We start from the raw sequence: 20495 nt of genomic DNA, 5'->3' as shown, positions 1-20495 counted from the left end.
ACATGAGGTTCTAGTTCTTCAGGTTATGCAACAAAACTGTGTTGTGAGTGACAATTGGATTAAAGCTGCTATTGTCTGTAATACCCATTGCGACTCCCAAGATGGGACCTGGACTGTTTCAATGATGTTTTAAGGTTCATTTGTCAGGTTTTGACTTAATAGACCCGTTGCCAGCTGGCTGATGTTACAGGGCATAATAATAGAAAATCATATTAAATTAAGCTGTAGAAAGTATATCAATAAATAAAGATAGAAATGCTTCAATGTTGGTCGAGAGACAAGAACCTTTTTTATGGATGTGAGGCGCTGGATTAACCTGAGGACAGATGGGTTCATCATGATCAGAGCACACAGCAACAATGTGGTGAGGATATTTGATGTTACAGAAATTGCAAAAAGTGTACTTTCTGAAAATATAATTTGGCTTGGAAAGGAAATTGTGGTGTTATGTGCAGCGTCACATTTTATAATAAAAGAAATGAGCAGATACGAGTTCTGTTGTTTTGGACAATGAAATAGCGGGAGACATAAAAACCCCACAGTCGGAAGGATATTAGAAGCTGATGCAGTAGTCACTTTTAATTAAAGAACTTGCGGTTTATCTTCAGGGAAAGGTGTGAATGCCATGTGGTGCAGTAAAAAAAAAAAACGTTTATCACTTGCTGTTCCTGATTGTGAAATATGCAGCAACAAAAAAGAAAAAATACGGCATGCATGCAAACAAAAATGCATTTTCACTATGTCTCTCTGAGTCAATAACAGCTTCAAAATCATTTTGATGGTACAGCGTCTTGTAATATTATTAATAAAGCTGCAAGTTGCAAACACACTTATTTTAAATGAATCACACCATTGTTTCAACTGATCCCGAAGGGATAGGGCCTATTGATTACAGTCATTTACATGTTCAGCTGGGACAGTTTGTTTGTCACAGCATAACAGAGAGACAAATGATCCTCCTAAAAACAATCAAGTATAACAATCAGTTTTCAGTATTTAGGACTGTTTAAAGATTCACATATCTATCACCTGTTGATATGAGGTGTGTTTGGGTATAAAAACCCTGAAAGAAGAAGAAGTATAACCTTTTTTCTTGTTTTTCATCACATATCCTGGTGAAACTGGTACTCTGCTTTTAAGCCAAGGCCTTGGATTCATTACAGTTGCATAGTTGGAACACATCCCTGGTGCATTTCCTGCAAACATACTCAGCTCCACACACAGTATGGTGCAGATGCATGATTAATACAAAAAGTGAAGAAACAGATGGACACAAGGGATACATCTTTCCTATTATTTATAAACGGGATCATGGTGGATAACTGGGGGGAAAAAAAAGAAAACATGCAATTGCTTTTTCATTTTCATAACTTAATGGATGGGTACAGCTAAACCTTGGTATCTTGGTTGACCTACTTAATCTCCCACTGGGAGGAAGGAGCGCTGTAACACGCTCCTCGGGATTGTTGCCTGTACCCCGGCGCTCTCTGGCGGTGACGTCATTGTCTCCTCCTGTGCTCCTTCCTCCCAGCACACTCAAATGCAGCTGCGCCATTCCTCCTTTGTCCATTGAGGAGAGCAAGACACCGGGCGGTTTTGCAATTTCACCGTCTAGACCACAGTTTGACGGACACTGCTGTTACCTGCGTAGCTGCAGTTTTAACCAGAACCAGCGAACCTAGCAAGGCTTCGTTCGTTAACCGGGTTAACTTACTATATGAGCCAGTCGAGTGCTAAAAGGAGTACATCCGAGTCCGACGTAGAGTCAAGCCCAGCAGAGAAGAAAATCAAAATGGAAGACACGAAGTACCTCCCGGAGCTCCTAGCTGAAAAGGACAGCTTGGATTCATCCTTCACGCACGCCATGAAACTTATTTCTGCAGGTAATGCGATTGCTTGCTAGCTTAGCAAAGCTAACCCAGACAACGGTAGCTAGCGTTAGCTCGGTGTGAGGCCTAGCGTCTCGAGCGGCCGACAGAGGCCCGAACAATGGCGCGGTAAACACGTGGTTGATAGCGATGTGGGTCAAACCCTCTCTGTTTAAAACGTATCGGGTTTTGTTATTTCCACCAGGCAGTCAAATTATTCGGCGAGATGTATAAAAATGTATATGCAAGAATCAGCATTTTCCAGTAAGACGTTATTAACAACTCATTGAATGACTTGAATGGGCCACATCGACTCGATTCGTGCAAGGTACATTTTGATCATAATACCCACGGTACATAAAACATTTGAGACTCCCAGAGACTATGGTAGATGATGACCCAAACGCTTGCGATTGCACTGAAGCTGTAGAACACAAAGCTGTGTTGTACCTGGCTGCTACACGATCACCTGAAACCATTCCCATTTTGGCTAACACTGCATATACGTTTCGATGTGTTCGGCTAGTTGTTCATTGTATCTGAATGTCCCGTGCTTAAAAACATTTCTTGTTTGCAGAGATCGAGAGGATCCAGAAAGGTGAAACCAAGAAAGAGCCAGAGAAGGAAACATATCTTGATCTGTTTGCAACGAAGAATCTCAAACTCAAAGAACGAGTACTCATTCCTACCAAGCAGTACCCGAGGGTAAGCATTTTCTTTCCTTCCCCTGCATTCAGGATCTGACTACAGTCTATTGTTCCCAGGGGGTATGGCCACACAGGCTGATCAGTCAGCTGTGTTAAGTGGGACTATTACTGCTGTATTTTCTTTTTCTCACTCTGTGGTTAAAAATGAATGAGACTTATCTCCCCCAGCGCTTGGCCTTGAAATTTAAACAGTTTGCTCAAGCGTGTTGTTCATGTCCGACTGATCCTGTGTATCTAATCACCCCTACCTCCTCTAGCCTTGCTGTCCCAGAATTAGTCAAGTCATGCGCCCAGTGTCCTACTAAGCTAGTTTCTGCATGAATGAGTTTGCAGTAGTCTAAAACGGCAGTTTATGAGATGGAGGGGGCTGAGACAACTACTGCGGAGAGGAATTTTTGAGCTGAATGTGACAACCATTAAATGGGCCGACTGTACTTGAGCCTGCCCTCATTTTTATATACAGGCAATTGGCTTCTCTTGTGATGGTAGTAAAAAGTGCCACAATTTAACTGAAATGTTTCCCACAGGTCAACTTTGTTGGTAAGCTTCTGGGACCTCAGGGCAGCACTATCAAGAGACTTCAGGAAGAGACAGGTGCCAAGATTTCAGTTCTGGGTAAAGGTTCCATGAGGGACAAGAATAAGGTACGTTTAGAATAAATCCTCCTTGATGGACTGATCAAATGTTAAACCATATCACTCCTGCTGCTGATGTTTAATGTGATTACCATTTGCATTTCTTCATCAGGAGGAGGAGCTGAGGAAGGGCGGTGAGGCCAAATATGCTCACCTGGCCATGGAGCTGCATGTGTTCATTGAGGTGATGGCACCCATCCCCGAAGCCTATCTGCGCATGGCCCATGCCATGGAGGAGGTCAAGAAGTTCCTTATCCCGGTGCGTGTCTAACCTCGCAAATCCCAATTACAGAAACATGTAATTGAAACATCTTTTCGTTCCAAGCGTGCAGGCAAATTCCTTACCAGACTGCCATGCTTAACAGACTGTTTCTGTCTCTAGGAACCTGGTGAGCACGATCCCTACATGGACCCTCACTTTTTGAATGGATCCCAGGATGGTTCAGGCAGGGGACGCGGTGGTCACCTCGGACGGGGCAGAGGTGGACCACCTGGTGCTGGAGGACCAAGGTAGAAGCATGACTCAATGGCAATAATACTTCTACCATAGCATATTACAACAAACACATTGAATTGGCATGTTAAATATGTACACTTTCTCACTCAAACCGTGTACGAAGATGCTTACACAACAGATACCTGTATGCTTGATGCAGTGCTATTTGGTTCTCTGGTCTCTTGTTTTGCTGATCATGTTTTCCGACCTGGCAAACTTTCCACAGAGGCCGTGGAATGCCACGCGGTGGCCCTCGAGGAGCAATGCGTGGTGGCGCTCCACGTGGCGGACTAGGACGGGGCAATGCTCCTAGAGGCGCACCATCGGGTAGGGGTGGACCACCCTCCAATTCTAGCAGAGGAGGTTCAGCCGCCCGCTCCAGACCTCCTGCAGCAGGAGCTCCGAGGATGCTCCCCTCTGCAGCCATGTCCCACCAGGCAGGTCCTCCTTCAGGGTCACAACCCAAAGCTGATGGCTATGAGGACTATGTAAGTTCCTCCAGGTCGGGGTTGCCAAAGTTGACATAACGCAGCTTTTGATGTCTAACTATCAATCTGTTTTCCTTGTAGCCTCCATATGAAGAATCGTATGCAGAGCCTGCCTATGAGGGATATGATAACTACTACAGTCAGCAATCTGCACCTGCGTAAGTCAAAATGAATTTGAGTGACTTTGAGACTATTTAAATTGGTGTACTGTATTAACACCACTTTCCTGCCTACAGGGATACTGAATATTATGACTATGGACATGGAGAGGCCCAGGAAGCAGCATATGAGCCTTACGGTAAGATTTTGAAATTGGCATCTAATTACCATGTAGCACATGCACTCATCAAAGACCTTAGTGGGGCACTGACTGGACTTGGTGTCTACCTCACCATGAGTATTAACTGATGTTTCTCTTTCCTGTCTTTGTAGCTCAAGATGACTGGGACAACTCATGGTCCAACTCCGGCGGTGGAGGCAAAGCCCCAATGTCCAGGCAGCCAAAGGGATCGTACAGAGAGCACCCATATGGAAGATACTGAACGGCTACTGGTAGAGAGTTGCTATTGCAACTGTCTCAGATTGTAACTCTCTGAACTTTTCAAAAGTAATTTCCCTCTCGTCGGCTCCCTTTTTTTTTTATTATGGTTTTATTTTATTTTTGTTTTTTTAAACTCGGTAGGGACGTTTTGTTGGATGTATCATAGAATGCCAGAGGAGAAACATTGAGGTTTTTCATTGTTTATACCTGTTTCCATTTAATGTTTGTTTCAGTTGCGTAGTTGGCAGTTGAGGTCCTAGTGACATAAACCTAACAAAGGAACAAGAGTGACATTTTAGTGATATTTGATGGTTATCGAATCAGTTAATTGTTCTTGACAAAACGTGATTGTGGCGATTACCTCCTCTCATGTAGGCTGCATTTTTTAAAAGTCCTTCATGACTGCACAAAAATTATTCATAACACCTCAATGTAACTTTACTATAACTAGAAAAGACTTAGTTGCAATCTCAAACACAGCCCTGAGCTGTTTTGATTTTAAAAACAAAAGTCTATTTTCATTTGATAATACTGCAATACAAATCTAGTCTTGTATGAAGATATAATCTCCAAAAATACTATTGAAATCCATTTGAAAAATGTTTCTATTTTTGCCATCCTTTACAATTGGTATATCATGATCTGTCGTACAATTTCATGCAAAATCATCGCCTATGATCGACTAATTCTTGTAAAGCTTGAAGGATTAACAATCCTAATTGTGTGTAAGAAAGGCTGCAGCCAACTCAATATTTTGTACATAACTTTAGGACAACTGTGTATGCTTTAAGCCGTATCGTCTCCAAAATGCATAATGCTTGTGTACCTTTTGGCTAAATAGGTTACTAAATATATCCCAAAATGTTTTTCTGCAGTGCGTGTTTCAATAAAGTTTCTAGTTTCTTTTTAATCAATCTAAACATGGTATTTTGCCTTTGTTGTACCAAAGGAATGCCTTCAGTTTGTGAAAGTGGTCCTCACTGGTTTCTCACCAACGCTGAATAAGCTGTATGTATACACGTCAGCCTGACAAAAAAAAATCAAAAGCAGTGTTTTGACAATGAGCTTATCCTCTTCGTCTGTCTTCAAAACTACTCTAAATGACACTTGTAATGTCACCTTCAAAAACAAATAAAGCTCATCATTCCTTGAGGTAATGTGCTGCCAAATACATATTTGACTTGATTGATATAGTGCTTGAACATGTATTGTCATTAATCTTTAGTTAGTGTATCTATTCAAGCTCTCAAGAGAGCAATGTATCTTCAGCCACTTGAAATAACTGAATCTCAACAGTATTTCAAATCAAGCTTGCAGGGATCTTACTTGACTTTGATGCAAAGTCATGCGGGCTGGTTTTTATAAAAGAAAAAAATCGCAGAGGAGAGGATTCTAAAAGCCTAAAGATCGCCACAAGAAGGTAAAACTAACCCCAACACTCATTTGTTAGATTTTTGTATTGTTTTCTGTGCAAAACATCAAGTAATGCAAGTCATCAAAACATATCAAAAACATTGAAGTACAAAATTATGCTATCTGTAGTTATTCCGAGCAAAATAAGCCGTACCAAACAATCAGAAATGGTTGTGATGCAACTCTTGCTCAAATAAAACCAATAATGGTCCATTCATTTCACTCAATACTTAACAATTTCCATCTTGATAATTTCTGTAGAATGTAGATTAATGAAAATTACTAGTTGCACTCAAAGCGTTAAAACATCCCATTGGTGGACAAAAATCCTTCAGCTTGAGTTGCATGAAATTTTTGTAGTATAATGTTAGTGCTGCATGTTTGTTGTTCACTGTATGCATGCAGGCGCTGGTATGTCCCAAGATCTCATTTCTGTTTCTCTTCTTAGGTTGTCACACAACTGTGTAGGTGCAGTTGACACATTGAACCACAGTTTACGAGACATTTAAGGTCAGTTGAAAAGAGATCACAGACGACAGATCTTTAATTCAGCTGTTTTAAGATGATTAAATCCTTGTTTCTGTCTTTAACAGGTCCATTGAAAGTTCCTGGAAAGAGCAGAGGTCATGCAGAGTCTCTGAGACTGATTGCTTCTTTATCCCTGAAGGGATTTGTCTGGGGTCTTTTTTTTTTTTTTAAAAGTGCAGAGAGCTTTCTCAGTCACTGAGAAAATGCTCTGCTCTTAAATATTGCTGTAGCAAGTACATGTTTAATTTTTTATTTTTTTAAATGAATGTGTCCAGATTTACAATATTTTTACACTGAAGACATTTTTACCTGCCTTTTTATGAAAATAAAGTTTTTTATGAAAATGTGTTCCTTGATTATTTACTTAATTGGGACATCACCCTGTCCCAAAATGCATGCTTTAAAAAGAAAAAAAGGGGTCACTATCAGACTAAAGCAGAGGTTAATAACGGGCTGATCATTTGAATCAGGTATGTTAGGGCCAGGAAACGTCTAAAACATGCAGGGTGAGTCTCTGAGGACCGGGGTTGACAGATATTAAATGTCTTGGCATGCGTTTGGATCAGAAAAAGTGTATAGATTGTATTAGCTGGATGGTTTCAATGAGTAAAAGACAGTCGTACTGTTCAGTCTCCTCTTACATGCACATGGAGCCCATTCTGACTACAGCCTTATGTTGTCTTGTTTGGACTTGCTGCCCTGTCACTTCACATGCAACACACATCACATGCAAGTCAAATGACTGTTAGCTATATGCCATTTGAAGACCTGGAATAACCAGTTTTGCGGCCCATGTAATCAAGACTGATGATTTGTGAAAATAGAGTGAAATTAGCTTTTTTGTGTAACAGCATGTCAAGTCTGAAACTACATACTGCACCTCCTTGTCAGGTGATTGCACGCACAACGCCTTCATACACAGTTAAGAATTGTTGCTACTGTGCCTGGAGCTTTTGGTGGGACACTGCTGGCCCCAGTGAGAGGATAAAGTGCTGATACCCTCAGTCACGGCCATAAAATCCTGATCTGTGTCTGTGTCGACAAATTTGTCCATTCATTTGTGGCCCTATAACAATTGGGAAAGCATTGTATGCCTTTTCCCAGTTTATATGTTCATAAGTCATAGCCCATGTAGCTTAAGTCAAGCAAAAGCAAAACTCATATATACAACTATTAATTAATATACAAAATAATACAATTTCCATAATAATGGATAAGACACTCCATCATTCAGTGCACAGTTGCACCAAACATGTTATGATACAGTATATGCACCTGCAACAGCCATGTGTAAAACAAGTGGTCAATTGTTGAAACTGCAGTTACAAATTATCATAAATGTTAAAAGTAAAAGTATATTACCCGTCATAAAAACACATTGCCTTCCCTTCCTTGTTGTGTCTGTCTGGATATCGGCGGAATGTTCCTTTAAAACGACTCTCCTCCCACAGGTCGCTAACATATCCGCGCCCCCATCTATCAGCGGCTAGTTTCACATCAACAATGACTGTCTTCGCGGATTTCAGAGAAAAACTCGGCAGCATTTCAATAAATATTCTGAAAATTTATTGCGTTTAACTTACTATCTGTGCAGCGGGGCAGCATTTACCACAGACTACAGACACTGCCACTGGTAAGCTAACATTTTCTTGTCTAGCCTGTTTGGTAGGTTGTTTGGAAGCTAGCTGGCTAGCTAGCTAGTCAGAGGTACTGTTAGCCTAGGCCTCAATCTTTGTATTTAATCAAGCATGGTCTTGGCGGACAGCTTGGAGCCCGCAGCTCATTGTATAGGGTCCACGTTGTTTTCCTCCCCAGCCTCATGTCTCAGACTGAAACGGCTCTCTTGAGATATTTGACCTCGAGAAGGGAGCAAATGATGTAGCTAGTAAGCTAGCTTGTAATGCCAGCTTCCGCAAAACTTGCACCATATTAAGGGATGTTATGCAGCGCGTAAACATGTTTAACGCTAGCTGTTTGTAATGAATATTTATGAGGGAGAATGAATTTTTGCAGATGTATGTAATCTATATGGCATTGCATGTGTTTTGATTGGATATAAAAGCTTCAGATTGCACAAATGTATTTGTTTTGTTTGACTAGACACTGACTGTGCACCACTCCCTTAATTATCACTCCTGTGTTGAAAGCAATCAATGACCAAAGTATAATGTCATTACTAAATGCTGATTCACAGATTCTGTCCTAAGTGATACATATCACAGACTAATTTAAATCATTTACACCCATTGCTTAATGAATATGATTATATATTTGTCAGATATTCCAGATCAGCCCTCCCTGATCACAGTGTGTCTGACCTCTGATCTCTTGTTGTAAACAGGTGCAAGATCAAGGAGAGAAATCATAAAACTAGGCACATAGCTGCAAGAAGTGAGCCGTGGGTGTGTCTGCGATGGCTGGTGGAAGGAGAGGGGCGAACCGTACCACTTACTGCAGACCTCCACTAAGCAGCGAACCAGGCTCGGTCAGCAATGGCAGCCACTCGACCAGCTCCCCAGTCACAGGGGTGCGATCTCGTACAAGGTAAGCTCTGATACCCTGTGAGAGTAAAGAAGTTAACTTTGCAACCTGACAGTCAGGAAGCATTTATTCTTCATCTCGGCTGCAGGAATGCACAACATGGGTGTGTCCTCCTCTAGCTATTCCAATTTATAACAGAATGAAACACGTTATGATAAAAGGCGTTGTTGTGTCTGCAGGAATGGTTCAGGAACATGCATGTCCAGCCCCCCGCTGGCTGCGCAGACGATGGTTCCTCTGAAGCACTGCAAGATCCCCGAGTTATCCGTGGATCGTAACGTGCTGTTCGAGCTCCATCTTTTCTTCTGCCACCTCATTGCCCTCTTTGTCCATTATGTCAACATCTACAAGACTGTGTGGTGGTACCCACCGTCACACCCTCCCTCACACACCTCCCTTGTGAGTACTCACTAGGACAGCTATTGACTCATCATGTTTATTGTGGTTTTCAGCTGCCACCATAGAAATATATGCAATTTTTAAAAAACAACAACAGAGATCCACTCTGCATCCAAATTTGCATATATTTCTGCAGTGGGTGAGATGGTAACAATGATCATTTATCTATCTTATTATTTACAGAACTTTCACCTTATTGATTATAACATGCTGGTGTTCACAATCATCATACTGGCAAGGAGGTTAATTGCTGCAATTGTTAAGGAGGTAAGAATTCTACTTTTGGCTTCTACCTTTCAGATTCAAAGCTTGTGAAATGTAAAATTAGCACAAGTCATTTTACTGTATTTGATAAAGGATTAAAAATACAGTCAGAAATCAAACTTCTACCGACTGTACTCTGCTGTTTTTCCTTTTTACCCAATTCTTAGTGTGTGTTGTTTCTCTCATACATCTTTGTGTTTCTGTGTTGAATACAATTATAATGCAAATAGTGTATTATTAATGCATGTGACTATTTGTCTCCCTCCTCTTCTCTCCCCCAGGCATCACAGAGTGGGAAATTGTCCTTCCCCCATTCGATCTTTCTCGTGATGGCTCGATTTGCCGTGCTGACGCTGACAGGCTGGAGCCTGTGCCGCTCCCTCATTTACCTCTTCAGAACCTATTCTGTCCTCAGCCTGCTCTTCCTCTGCTACCCGTGAGTATCCACAGGAAGTCTGAATGTGAGCTAGCTTTTTGCCTAATAGCTGAAGGGCTGTCACAGTCTCCTTCCTCTGGTTCTTTTGGTAACAATGTTGTCATACTCGGTGCATGAAATGTCTGATTGACACTCATGCCCTCACATTTCTATGCTTTGAATGATGAAGGCTGTCATTCAAATCTTTGCTTTTGTTTGGCATTTGTTGTCTCTTGAGCATTATAGTCAAGAGCAACAATTGGAAAAAACACTTTAAACACACATTAGGTTTATTAAATATTAATAACTTAATGCAGGTTGAAATGGAGCTTGACTGATGTGCCCCTCATTTCCTGGCAGGCCTGATTGTGCATGTTGTTTGCATAATGTTATCCATGGCATCTGTGTTTGCAAACATTTTCAGCATGGGTGGCTCCAGTGTATCACCGAGCAGACAGTTAGCAGGCAGTGACGTGCACAAGGTGGTCAACATTTATGTCATCCAAAAGAGGATAACATTTTTATGATGTGGTTTTTGAGATTTTTTTTAAATGATAAGAGAGAGATACTTTGCTCACAGTTTTACAAAGAATTGCAAGCTAAAATTATGTACACTGTTAGTGTCTGTCTTCATTTTAAAGCCATATTTATTTGGGTTTTTAACATCAGAGCAGATCCATGTGTCAAAAATAGTAGTAGTAGTAGTAGTAGTAGTAGTAGTAGTGTATTTGACGCCTTTTAACAATTTTCCAAAACAAATGAACACAGGAAGGAAACAATTAAATAGAAGCAAACCACAAAGGTGTAGGCTGAAGCTTTAGCTTGTTATACCTACCCTTTTTACATAAACTCTAATAAGCAATGCATTCACTGTTTGGACAATTTTTACAGTTTCAGAGGAAGACAACTTGACAGCACTTTGCAAAACATGTTCTGAGAAGAGGAAAAATGTCCTTAACATGTTAACATCATAACATCTTATTAGAGCTATGGAATATTAAATCATCCAACTTGGCTCACGACATCTTGGTCTTTCTTACCCTCAGGTGTGCAAAAATGAAACTTTTTGAAATATAAAAATATTAAATAATCAGGTATTGTATCCACCAGGAGAGGCATGTAATTATCAGTTAGCGATATCCAAGTTGTGCATCCCAAACAAAAACAAAAGAGTGCCAAATGCAAAAACAAAATGTGTGACTGTTTGCTCTCAGCTTCCCCTGGCAGTGTTGATACAGGGCTTTCAGTAATGGTAGAAGTTAATTGCAGCTGTTGTTCCCCTCAGATTTGGGATGTATATTCCATTCTTCCGGCTGAGCTGTGACTTCCGGCGAGCAGGTCCGCTCTCCCCCATCGCCAGCATCGGCTCCAAGGAGGTGGGCAGCGTGGGCCGGGGCAGGGACTACTTGACTGTGCTGAAGGAGACGTGGAAGCAGCACACCAGCCAGCTGTACGGCGTCCAGCCCATGCCAACCCACGCCTGCTGCCTCTCTCCGGACCTCATCCGCAAGGAGGTGGAGTACCTGAAGATGGACTTCAACTGGAGGATGAAGGAGGTGCTGGTCAGCTCGATGCTCAGTGCTTACTATGTGGCCTTTGTACCTGTCTGGTTTGTCAAGGTAAGAAACTTCAACTTTCTAAATGTCAATATCATTTAACACTCTGCTAAGCTTCTCAGAGTCTTAATATTTTCCGCCGTTATATTTTCCTTCAGAGTACGCAGTATGTGGACAAGCGCTGGTCCTGTGAGCTGTTCATCCTGGTGTCAGTCAGCACGTCAGTGATCCTCATGAGGCATTTGTTGCCACCTCGATACTGTGACCTGCTTCACAAAGCTGCAGCTCACCTAGGCTGCTGGCAGAAAGTAGACCCCTCACTCTGCTCCAACGTTCTTCAGCACATGTAAGTAATGCTCATGGTTTATTTATCACTGGGCGTTGGGCCCATTTGATTCAATTCTCACTCTGCTGTCTTTCTTTGTACAGATGGACAGAAGAGTACATGTGGCCTCAGGGAGTCCTGGTAAAGCATAATAAGAATGTCTACAAGGCCATGGGTCACTACAATGTTGCAGTCCCATCAGATGTGTCCCATTATCGCTTCTATGTGAGTGTTTCTAAATTAGCAGCAGGCGCCAGAGATTTCAGAGAGCCTTCAGTGATGCAGTCTTTTTCTACAAAATATCTGTGGTATTTTTAAAAGGCTGTCCTACTTTATCTGATAACATCCTGTCTCTTTTCCTCCCCTAGTTCTTCTTCAACAAGCCTTTACGAATATTGAACATACTCATCATCCTGGAAGGTGCCATGATATTCTACCAGCTCTACTCGTTGATATGTTCAGAAAAGTGGCATCAGACGATATCACTGGCTCTGATCCTCTTCAGCAACTACTACGCCTTCTTCAAGCTTCTCAGAGACAGAATAGTGCTTGGAAAGGCATACTCGTACTCAAACAGCTCATCAGACCAGAAAGTCAGCTAGACTTAAGTTATTATCGGTCGCATTCAGTTTGGAACAACACAAACATGCCTAAGAGCTCTGTATTTTTTCTACAAACTGCATTTTGTGTCACGTTTTTGTTCTGATCTGCCATAATAAAAAGACATATTTTTGTATTACTTTAAAGATTTGCTTTTGTTTTATTTGGTTCTGAAATGTGTTTTACATTCTGACCACAAGAGGCCTCTGTGTTTTTAAAAATGAAATGTGCAATTAGAATTAATTAGAGGCAAATAGATGTAATTTCCAGTTGACGACATGCACTAATTAAGAGTCATTGTTGTGAACTTTTAATGCTGTTGAATTGCTGAAAAAGAATATTTAATGTTTTTTTTCCCATTATGAGATATGATGATAGAACTTTATTTATCAAAGAAGAAATTGTTGTGCAAGGTAGGAGTGCATATCAGAAAACAGAAGCAATCATCAGAAAGGACAAATCCAAAATGTATGTAAAATCCACTTTAAATTGAGAAGAAAGCCAGTAAAGTGGCAGTGGGTCAAAATACAAGTAAATTGTACACATATTTACGTGCACATATATTGCATCATGTGGGTGGACTGATTATTGACCTGGCCCATTAACAGAGTATCAGAATCAGTGTTATTTTCTATCTGATTGCAGACACAATACATTTATTTAAAATGTGCCGTTTTGGCTCTGATGCATGCAATATATAAACTAACTACAGCTACCAAATAACTATAGTGGTGTAAAAATACAATATTTGACACTGAAGTGTGATGTGGAGGAAAATGGAAATACTTCAGTAAAGTACAAATACCGTAAAATTGTACTTAGGTACAGTACCTGCTTCTTTCATCCAGCCAACAGTCCAAAAAAGACTCTTCATTTACTGTCATAAATGACAAACAAAAGCAGCAAATGACTGAAACAATTAAATTATTATCATGATAGTTGCTGATGAATATCCTTCTGATCTGCTGATTGATTAACTGACTAATTGTTGCAGCTCTGTCACCTTTCAACGTGTCAGTGAAAGGGGTGAGGATGGTAGGGATAAATTGGGAACATTGGCGACCCCGTGTGGTCTGTTTGCAGTACCTGCAGGTCCTGAGTACTGTGTATATACAAACCCTCCAGACTATAGCAGGGATATAAAGTATGGGCATATGCAGAACGCGATCAGGAGCTTGACCAGTGACCAGCAGTGGACAGCATCCTGTTGTGTGCTCATGTGCCGCAGGGTAAACAAACAGCAACCTGCAGGGCGCACAGCGGGGCGGACTGGCCCTTTAAGAAGGATAATAAAGACGACAGCGTCGCACGAGCCGAGCGCATCGATGCCGCGCGCTACATTTCAGCACAAACCCACAGCGGTGCTGCGGGAATAAACCGACATATACTCTTATACATCCACATCAAGTGTGCGTGAAGGTTTCACACGGCGGGAGGAGAAGATGTGACGCCGCGAACAGCCGCTCTGCTCTCTGGTGCGTTATTGATTCGGTAAGTCTTATTTGTGTCACTCGCAGACGACAAACCTGTTTTCTCTAACACTGAATTCAACACGAAGGCGAGACAAACTGCTGCATTCGTCCTGCTCTCGGGTCGGGCTTTTCCACAGTATTGCTATCATCCAAGTAAAGAGGGGTTACAGCGTATAAAGTTGCCGTTGTGTATTTCTGTAGTGGCCATCTTTGGATTGTACTTTGAGCGGAGGCTGGCGCAGCGCTGAGGAGATAACATTATAACAGTGACTCCATCCATTGTAATGGGATAAAGCGTTATTCTAGGCCCAGTGCCCAGATCTTAAAGACGTTAATGCACTCTCCGGGTCTGTTAATGTAATAATAAAGGGCCACTCTGCTGCTGTGATAGTTGGACACCGAGCTTAACGTAAAACCCCACATATGTAAGTGGGCAGCGCGCTGGAAACAAGTCCTGTAATACCACCTTTAATATTTATGAGAATATTTGGATTTATTGCAGGACTTTTCTTTTCTGTTGAATTTAACTCCACCACCCTACTCACTGATGATTTCCCTCTTTAAGCCATTTGTCTGAAAGCTCTGTAGCCCACATCAGCTCCATTTGCGTAACATAACACACAGTTTGCTCCACTGCATCTTGGTGCAGCATTTCAATCAATCCATTCCAGTGGACTTAAAGATAAAAACAAAGGTTGGAAGATGTCCTAAGACCAGTAATGCACCCTATCAGTTCACACATATTCGCACAAGGTCTTTCCACATTGACTGTGGTCTAAAAATATCTCTCTAGGCTGCTCTTTCACTCCCAATATTACACCAGGGAAGCATTATGAAGAAAAAAAGCCAGGGAATTGCTTTCTATTAAAAACTTAATGAAACCCTATTTCTGTAGGCAGATTAGTGGTAAACTCCCACTTTCCACTAACACCGCTGACTTAGATTTTTAAGTGACAGATATATTGGTGATGCTGTAAAACTAATGAAGCCACAGTGAATGCTTGTTTTTCTCGCAGGGTGGTGAATCCTGCGCTGCAGCATTACTTTTGGCACAGTCAGGAGGATCCTCCACAGAGCCCTCTCCTCAGGGAGGAGAAGGCTGCAGGTTTTCAAACTTCCTACCTTTGTTGTTTCAGGACATCCTGTACATGAGCCCCCCTCGTCTCACCCCCCGGAGAGCTCCACTTAAATAAGTAATAATGGAAGACAAACGCAAGAAGCGGAGCCCAAAGGTGTCTCTCCCACAGCCCCCTCCTCCCCCCATCAACCCCCGCAAACTCTCCGTCCTGCCTGCCAGCAAAAGTGCCACCTTCTCTCTCGGCCTGCCGCAGCCTCCCTCCCCCAAGAACAGAGGCAAGTACAAGAGGTCCATCGGAGCGCCGGGGCAGCCCAAAGAGGTGTTCACAGCCGTCGTAGCTCCACCAAAGACCACCAGGTTTGTGTCTCAACATAACAGGAAAATCCTCCAGAAAACACCAGCAGTTATGTAACTGTCGCAAATGCTCTTTGCATGTTTTGGTCCCATCATTTTCAGACAGGTAACTTGGCAAATTGGATCACGTGAGATCACGTACAGTGTGCACAATCTCCACTACAGTTATGTTTGAGTATAGAAGAAAAAGTGTACAACCAGATTTTTTGGGTGCCTCAGAAGTAAGCAAACTACACCCGCCAATTTGCACTAACAGAAAATTCAACTTTGATAATTTATACAATAAATTACCTCAGAAATGTTCTTTAACTTTTGCTGAACAACTGACATTTATTGGATAGTGGTAAATACAAAACTATATATTTCATATGCAGCTAAATTGCTTGTAACAGAGTCATAATGTCAGCAAACTGACTCAATAAAGTCTCATTCCAGACCAAGTAAGGCTGCAGCAGCAACACCCTCAGTGTGTTGCACTGGGCATGGGTTGCTTTTATTGATTATGACTTTAACTTTGTTATTAGGTGCTAATATATTCAGATCGAGCGAGTGTCTTTCAATTGATGTGGTTACATGAGCCATTGTTATTGTGATTGGGCTTTTATTTTATTAATCAAATATTAGGGTCCATGTAAACACAGCTAATAATACGTTTTCAAAAGAAACCTCGGACTGTATGTGTCTATAACACATTGGAAGGCTGGGCTGTTTTTTTTTTTTATAACTGCTGTTGATGTGTTTCAGTTACAGATTGCGATGATGTTAGTGTGTTCTGTCTGTATTCCTCAGGCCCCACAAGGAAAAGCCCCGGGCCCCCCAGCCAGCAGGGCCCAGTAAAGTAGTCCAGTCTTCCCCCCTGCAGCACTCATTTCTCACAGATGTCTCAGACGTAAGAGAGATGGAGGGAGGCCTCCTCAACCTCCTCAATGACTTCCACTCAGGCAAACTGCAGGCTTTTGGTAAGATAACCTTGATCAGAGAGGCCACCAAGGGACTATTCTATTACGGGCTGAAAATAGAGGCAGTTAAAAAATGGCTTTGTTACATGAATCAGACTGAAATCAAATAGCTGCAGTGCTATTTTTACACATCTGGTGCCATGGAAACACTTTTGACTTTGCTGTAATCCGTCTGCAACCAAAAGAGTTTAGAGAAGCTTACACCTGTCTGCTTGGACTCAACTGATTTCTAGGTAAGGTGTGCTCCTTTGAGCAGCTGGAGCATGTGCGCGAGATGCAGGAGAAGCTGGCCCGGCTGCACTTCAGCCTTGACAGCCATGTGGAGGAGCTTTCAGAGGACCAGAGGAAGTGTGCATCCGACCACAACCTGGAGCACCTGCTCTGTAACGTAAGCATAAACCACAGCAGCACATGATCATCCTCATTTGTAGAAAGAGAAAGAGAAAGAGACAGATCAGCTCAGGTTTCACATACACCTGATGAGATTTTGAATATTTACAACCTTTTTAAATGTCACCTTTGACGTGACCAAACGTCCCATTAGATTATAGCAAATCAGTGTGTTTCATTATTGTGGAAGATTCAGGGAAACATCATCATGTCTGGAAGTCGACTCTAGTTTAGTTGGTTTAGCAGTTCCTTAGAGCAAAGTGAGACTGTTCACTGTTGGTTTTAGAGACAGTCTTGCCTGAGGCTGTGGGGCAAAGTACTCACACATAAAACTTAAATGATTTCACCAGTGAAAGTAACAATAAAACAAGCTATCGCAAGATAAACCATTAGGTTGATCAACAGGTTTTGATTAATTTACTGCAGCAAACCTTTGTTAGAGCTCAAATTTCTTATGTCTGCAGATAAATGGTCTATAATGAGTATATTTCAGACATATAGCAGTGTACGTGGATGCATTCACACACTGGCTAAAGCAAATAAATACAACCATGATTCAAAAAAACTTGGCGCTGTGTAAAATGTGACTGAAAACAACCTATATTCAGTTGAACATATTCAGACGACATATTTGTTTTACAGATAGACTTTCTGTTTTTTGTAAATGTAGGACTACAATTTATTCTGAATTTGATGCCTGCAACATGTTCCCAAAAAGCTGGGACAGGGGCATGGTTATTACTGTGTTACATCACCTTTTCTTTTAACAACACTTAATAAGCGTTTGGGAACTCTGCACACTAATTGTTAAGGTTTGGAAGTGAAATTCCTTCTCATTCCTGCTTGACACATGACTTATATTATTATTTACAAAAAACAAAACAAAAACAACTACCAATATTATATTCAACTAGGAGGGATTACAGTGTTAAGTGTTAAGGCCTATTCTTTCTTCCTGTCACTCTTAGCTATGAACCTTTTAAGTTCAGCAGATATGCCACAAAACAGAAATATAATTTCATGAAGACAGTCTGATATCAAAAAGCATAAGCAGTGTTAACATTATTGTATGTTTTGCTGAGTTTCTGGTATGTTTAAATGTTAAATATTGTCCAGCACAAACAGTGATTTCTCGTCCATAAATGCCTTGAAAGAGCTTCTATTGTTGGCAGCATGTTGTGCTGCACCTAGTTACCCGCGCCTGGGGCTGGTATGCTGATGGTGGGAAGCGGGAGCGCTATGTGTGAGGGAGGTGAGAACAAGCTTTCAGCTCATGACAGATACTGCTGCCAGGAATACTCGCTAGCTGGTGGCTAATTGTGCCTCGGAGCAGATGGGCTGTGAAGTGACTTTCATTTGTGTGAATAAGAAGGGAAGCTGACCATTTGTAAACAATGTAGTCGAACGATGGGATTGTAATTCAAATATTGACCTGACACACACAGGGCTGTTATGTAATACATTTAGTGATTAATCTACTTGCACTTCCACATCTATTTTTGGCTGTTTGTATTTCACCTGTCACCCATTTGTTCCCACAGCTGGAGGAGCTCAGCACCTCTATGTATCCTTCCCTAACTGAATGACTGTTTATGTATGGGCATCACCCAGCACTGGATTTAAATGATCTGTTCTTCAGCTGTGTGAATCCTTAATGTGTCCGCGTTCAGACAAAAGCTCCACTTGGCTGAGAACCAGGACCTGGCCAAGACATCTGGTCCCTGACGAAGTGAGGTGCGGAGGACGGCGACCACACACTCATCTTCTCCCAACATCTAACCACCAGGTTGCCAGGGCATTGATCCAGCTGCCTTAGTAACAGGATGGAAAGATCCACAGGAGGAGGGGCTATTTTTTTTTTTTTCCATTCGGCATGCGAAGCCGAGGGAACAATACAGTGACTCAAAGCAGCAGAGCATTAAATGAACTCTCCACTGAAATCATAAAGCCCTCATTCATGGCACAAGAAATGACTGAACAGTTGTGTTTGAGGAAACGTTTCAAAGTTATCAGCATGCTCTTGGCATCAGCTAACTTGGCTGCAGTTATTAGTTACATCATTTGATAACAAATAACTGAAACCAGGTGAACTCTTTCATCCTCTATTTTCTTCTGTCACAAAAAGCACATTTCATGACAGTAAGAATTTGTATCACATCATATTAGGCCTTGTCTTTTGCATAATTTCATAAGGTATTTGTCTGTGCTAGCGAAGATTAGAAAGTGAGCCATACTTAAGTAGCAAACATATTTGGCCCTTGTCGACAACACCACTGTGGTTAACTCAGAACTTTAAAGGGAGATTTCACTTTTGCTATTATTCTGAATATGCTCCCTCATTTTTTATATCTCTGTTGTTCAAATTTAATACTGGAAAACAGCAAGCAGGGAGAACCTTTATTATAACTGTACATTTTAAAGGGACTACGTGAGGAGACCTAACTGTATGTTTGATTAACTTACATATAAAATGGTTTATATGTGCAGTTCAGCTACTGTATCTATTGACGCTGTCGGTTTAAAATAACTTGATTAGGGCCGATTTTGCCAGTGCTTTAATAGGATCGCCTTGAGGCTCTGTTTTTGTGACTGAGGGGCCAGTAGCAGCATCCCTCCATGCTACGCCACCCTGCTACTAAAGAAATGCTGTAAAATCTACTGTACCATGTAGGTCAACGGGATTCTGTCCAGCACAACCACAGAGTAATGCAGCTGGCATAAGTCTCTGTAAAGGTCAATTTCAAAATGGCAGCTACTTTCCTAGTGATGATGATATGATTTGCCTTGTATTTCATTCCAATTTTGGCAGCAGTGCACCTTGGCCATGATATTTAATCCCCGACAAGCCAATGAAAGTGGTATTAGTGATCAGTCTGAAACATCAAAGCCTGTCAAAGCATTGAGGCGTTCAAAATGTAATATAAGACTTTGTACTGCTTGCTAAGCCTACCTCTTTTCTAAGGCCTTCTACAGTGACATAACATATTTGTCATTAGATCCTTCACAGTAGGGCTGCAACTAAGGGTTATTTTCACTTTCTACCCATTTAATCTACAGATTATTTTCTATTCATCAATTTATCGTTAAGGCTATAAAACATCCAAAAATATTGAAAAATATTATGAGTCCAAGGTAATGTCTTCAAATGTCTTGTTTTGTCTGACCGACAGTCCTAAACCCAAAGATAATTCAGTTTACAGTGATAGAAAACGTGTGATGCTGGAAAAAATGAGAATTTGGGATTTTTAACATAATAATCAAATTAGTTACAAATTAATTTTGTCTATCGCTCTCCTTCTCTGTCAGCTATTTTCTTTCAACTTTCCATGAATTAGTCAAAACATAAAACTTGTGAAGACTCTCATGTGTGTTCAGTAGCTGTACCCATTAATAAAGGTAAATGAGGTAACTTGAAGGTCAAATCTGTGTTTCTTGGATGAAAATTAAGTCACCTTTTATTTTGAAA

At 41.3% G+C, this 20495-nt stretch overlaps 3 protein-coding genes across 6 annotated transcripts; all 3 read left to right on the top strand.

Annotated features, from left to right (window-relative positions):
• Positions 1–1522: 1522 nt before the first annotated feature.
• Positions 1523–7022, top strand: LOC141010515 (KH domain-containing, RNA-binding, signal transduction-associated protein 1-like). Of its 3 annotated transcripts, XR_012180188.1 has the most exons (11): positions 1565–1883; positions 2446–2573; positions 3103–3219; positions 3323–3469; positions 3593–3720; positions 3933–4194; positions 4276–4352; positions 4431–4492; positions 4627–4801; positions 6597–6658; positions 6742–7022. XR_012180188.1 is itself a non-coding variant. In XM_073483504.1 (9 exons), exons 1-9 carry the CDS (start codon positions 1718–1720, stop codon positions 4734–4736), a joined length of 1197 nt encoding a protein of 398 aa, XP_073339605.1. In that variant the 5' UTR covers positions 1523–1717; the 3' UTR covers positions 4737–5887. The 3 variants fall into 3 exon arrangements, 2 of the variants coding, with proteins under 2 accessions (XP_073339605.1, XP_073339604.1); XM_073483504.1 differs by lacking the exons at positions 6597–6658; positions 6742–7022 and having other exon boundaries at positions 1523–1883; positions 4627–5887; XM_073483503.1 differs by lacking the exons at positions 6597–6658; positions 6742–7022 and having other exon boundaries at positions 3933–4143; positions 4627–5887.
• A 1108-nt stretch (positions 7023–8130) lies between these two features.
• Positions 8131–12922, top strand: tmem39b (transmembrane protein 39B). The gene is made up of 9 exons (XM_073482685.1): positions 8131–8309; positions 9018–9220; positions 9397–9616; positions 9800–9883; positions 10162–10316; positions 11581–11914; positions 12010–12197; positions 12281–12401; positions 12545–12922. The coding sequence occupies exons 2-9, from the start codon at positions 9090–9092 to the stop codon at positions 12776–12778; spliced, it is 1467 nt and encodes a 488-aa protein (XP_073338786.1). The 5' UTR covers positions 8131–8309; positions 9018–9089; the 3' UTR covers positions 12779–12922.
• A 1167-nt stretch (positions 12923–14089) lies between these two features.
• On the top strand, positions 14090–20444 carry ccdc28b (coiled-coil domain containing 28B). 2 transcript variants are annotated; one of them, XM_073483534.1, is made up of 6 exons: positions 14090–14251; positions 15385–15683; positions 16470–16639; positions 16873–17027; positions 18571–18593; positions 18700–20444. In XM_073483534.1, the coding sequence occupies exons 2-6, from the start codon at positions 15448–15450 to the stop codon at positions 18752–18754; spliced, it is 639 nt and encodes a 212-aa protein (XP_073339635.1). In that variant the 5' UTR covers positions 14090–14251; positions 15385–15447; the 3' UTR covers positions 18755–20444. The 2 variants fall into 2 exon arrangements, with proteins under 2 accessions (XP_073339635.1, XP_073339634.1); XM_073483533.1 differs by having other exon boundaries at positions 14090–14267.
• Positions 20445–20495: the final 51 nt, after the last annotated feature.

The sequence above is a fragment of the Pagrus major genome, chromosome 16, assembly GCF_040436345.1.
Source record: "Pagrus major chromosome 16, Pma_NU_1.0".
NCBI lineage: Eukaryota > Metazoa > Chordata > Actinopteri > Spariformes > Sparidae > Pagrus > Pagrus major.
The sequence above is the reverse complement of the archived record's forward strand: the minus strand, read 5'-3'. Positions and strand labels throughout refer to the sequence as shown.

Excerpts from the sequence above, each read along its gene's own strand:
- LOC141010515 (XM_073483504.1), top strand. The coding sequence starts at position 1,718 with ATGAGCCAGTCGAGTGCTAAAAGGAGTACATCCGAGTCCGACGTAGAG. Across the intron at positions 1,884-2,445 it reads CATGAAACTTATTTCTGCAG|AGATCGAGAGGATCCAGAAA; the intron begins GTAATGCGATTG and ends TCTTGTTTGCAG. Across the intron at positions 3,721-3,932 it reads CCTGGTGCTGGAGGACCAAG|AGGCCGTGGAATGCCACGCG; the intron begins GTAGAAGCATGA and ends AACTTTCCACAG.
- tmem39b (XM_073482685.1), top strand. The coding sequence starts at position 9,090 with ATGGCTGGTGGAAGGAGAGGGGCGAACCGTACCACTTACTGCAGACCT. Across the intron at positions 9,884-10,161 it reads TTGCTGCAATTGTTAAGGAG|GCATCACAGAGTGGGAAATT; the intron begins GTAAGAATTCTA and ends TCTCTCCCCCAG. Across the intron at positions 10,317-11,580 it reads CTGCTCTTCCTCTGCTACCC|ATTTGGGATGTATATTCCAT; the intron begins GTGAGTATCCAC and ends TGTTCCCCTCAG.
- ccdc28b (XM_073483534.1), top strand. The coding sequence starts at position 15,448 with ATGGAAGACAAACGCAAGAAGCGGAGCCCAAAGGTGTCTCTCCCACAG. Across the intron at positions 16,640-16,872 it reads AGGCAAACTGCAGGCTTTTG|GTAAGGTGTGCTCCTTTGAG; the intron begins GTAAGATAACCT and ends ACTGATTTCTAG. Across the intron at positions 18,594-18,699 it reads GAGGAGCTCAGCACCTCTAT|ACAAAAGCTCCACTTGGCTG; the intron begins GTATCCTTCCCT and ends GTCCGCGTTCAG.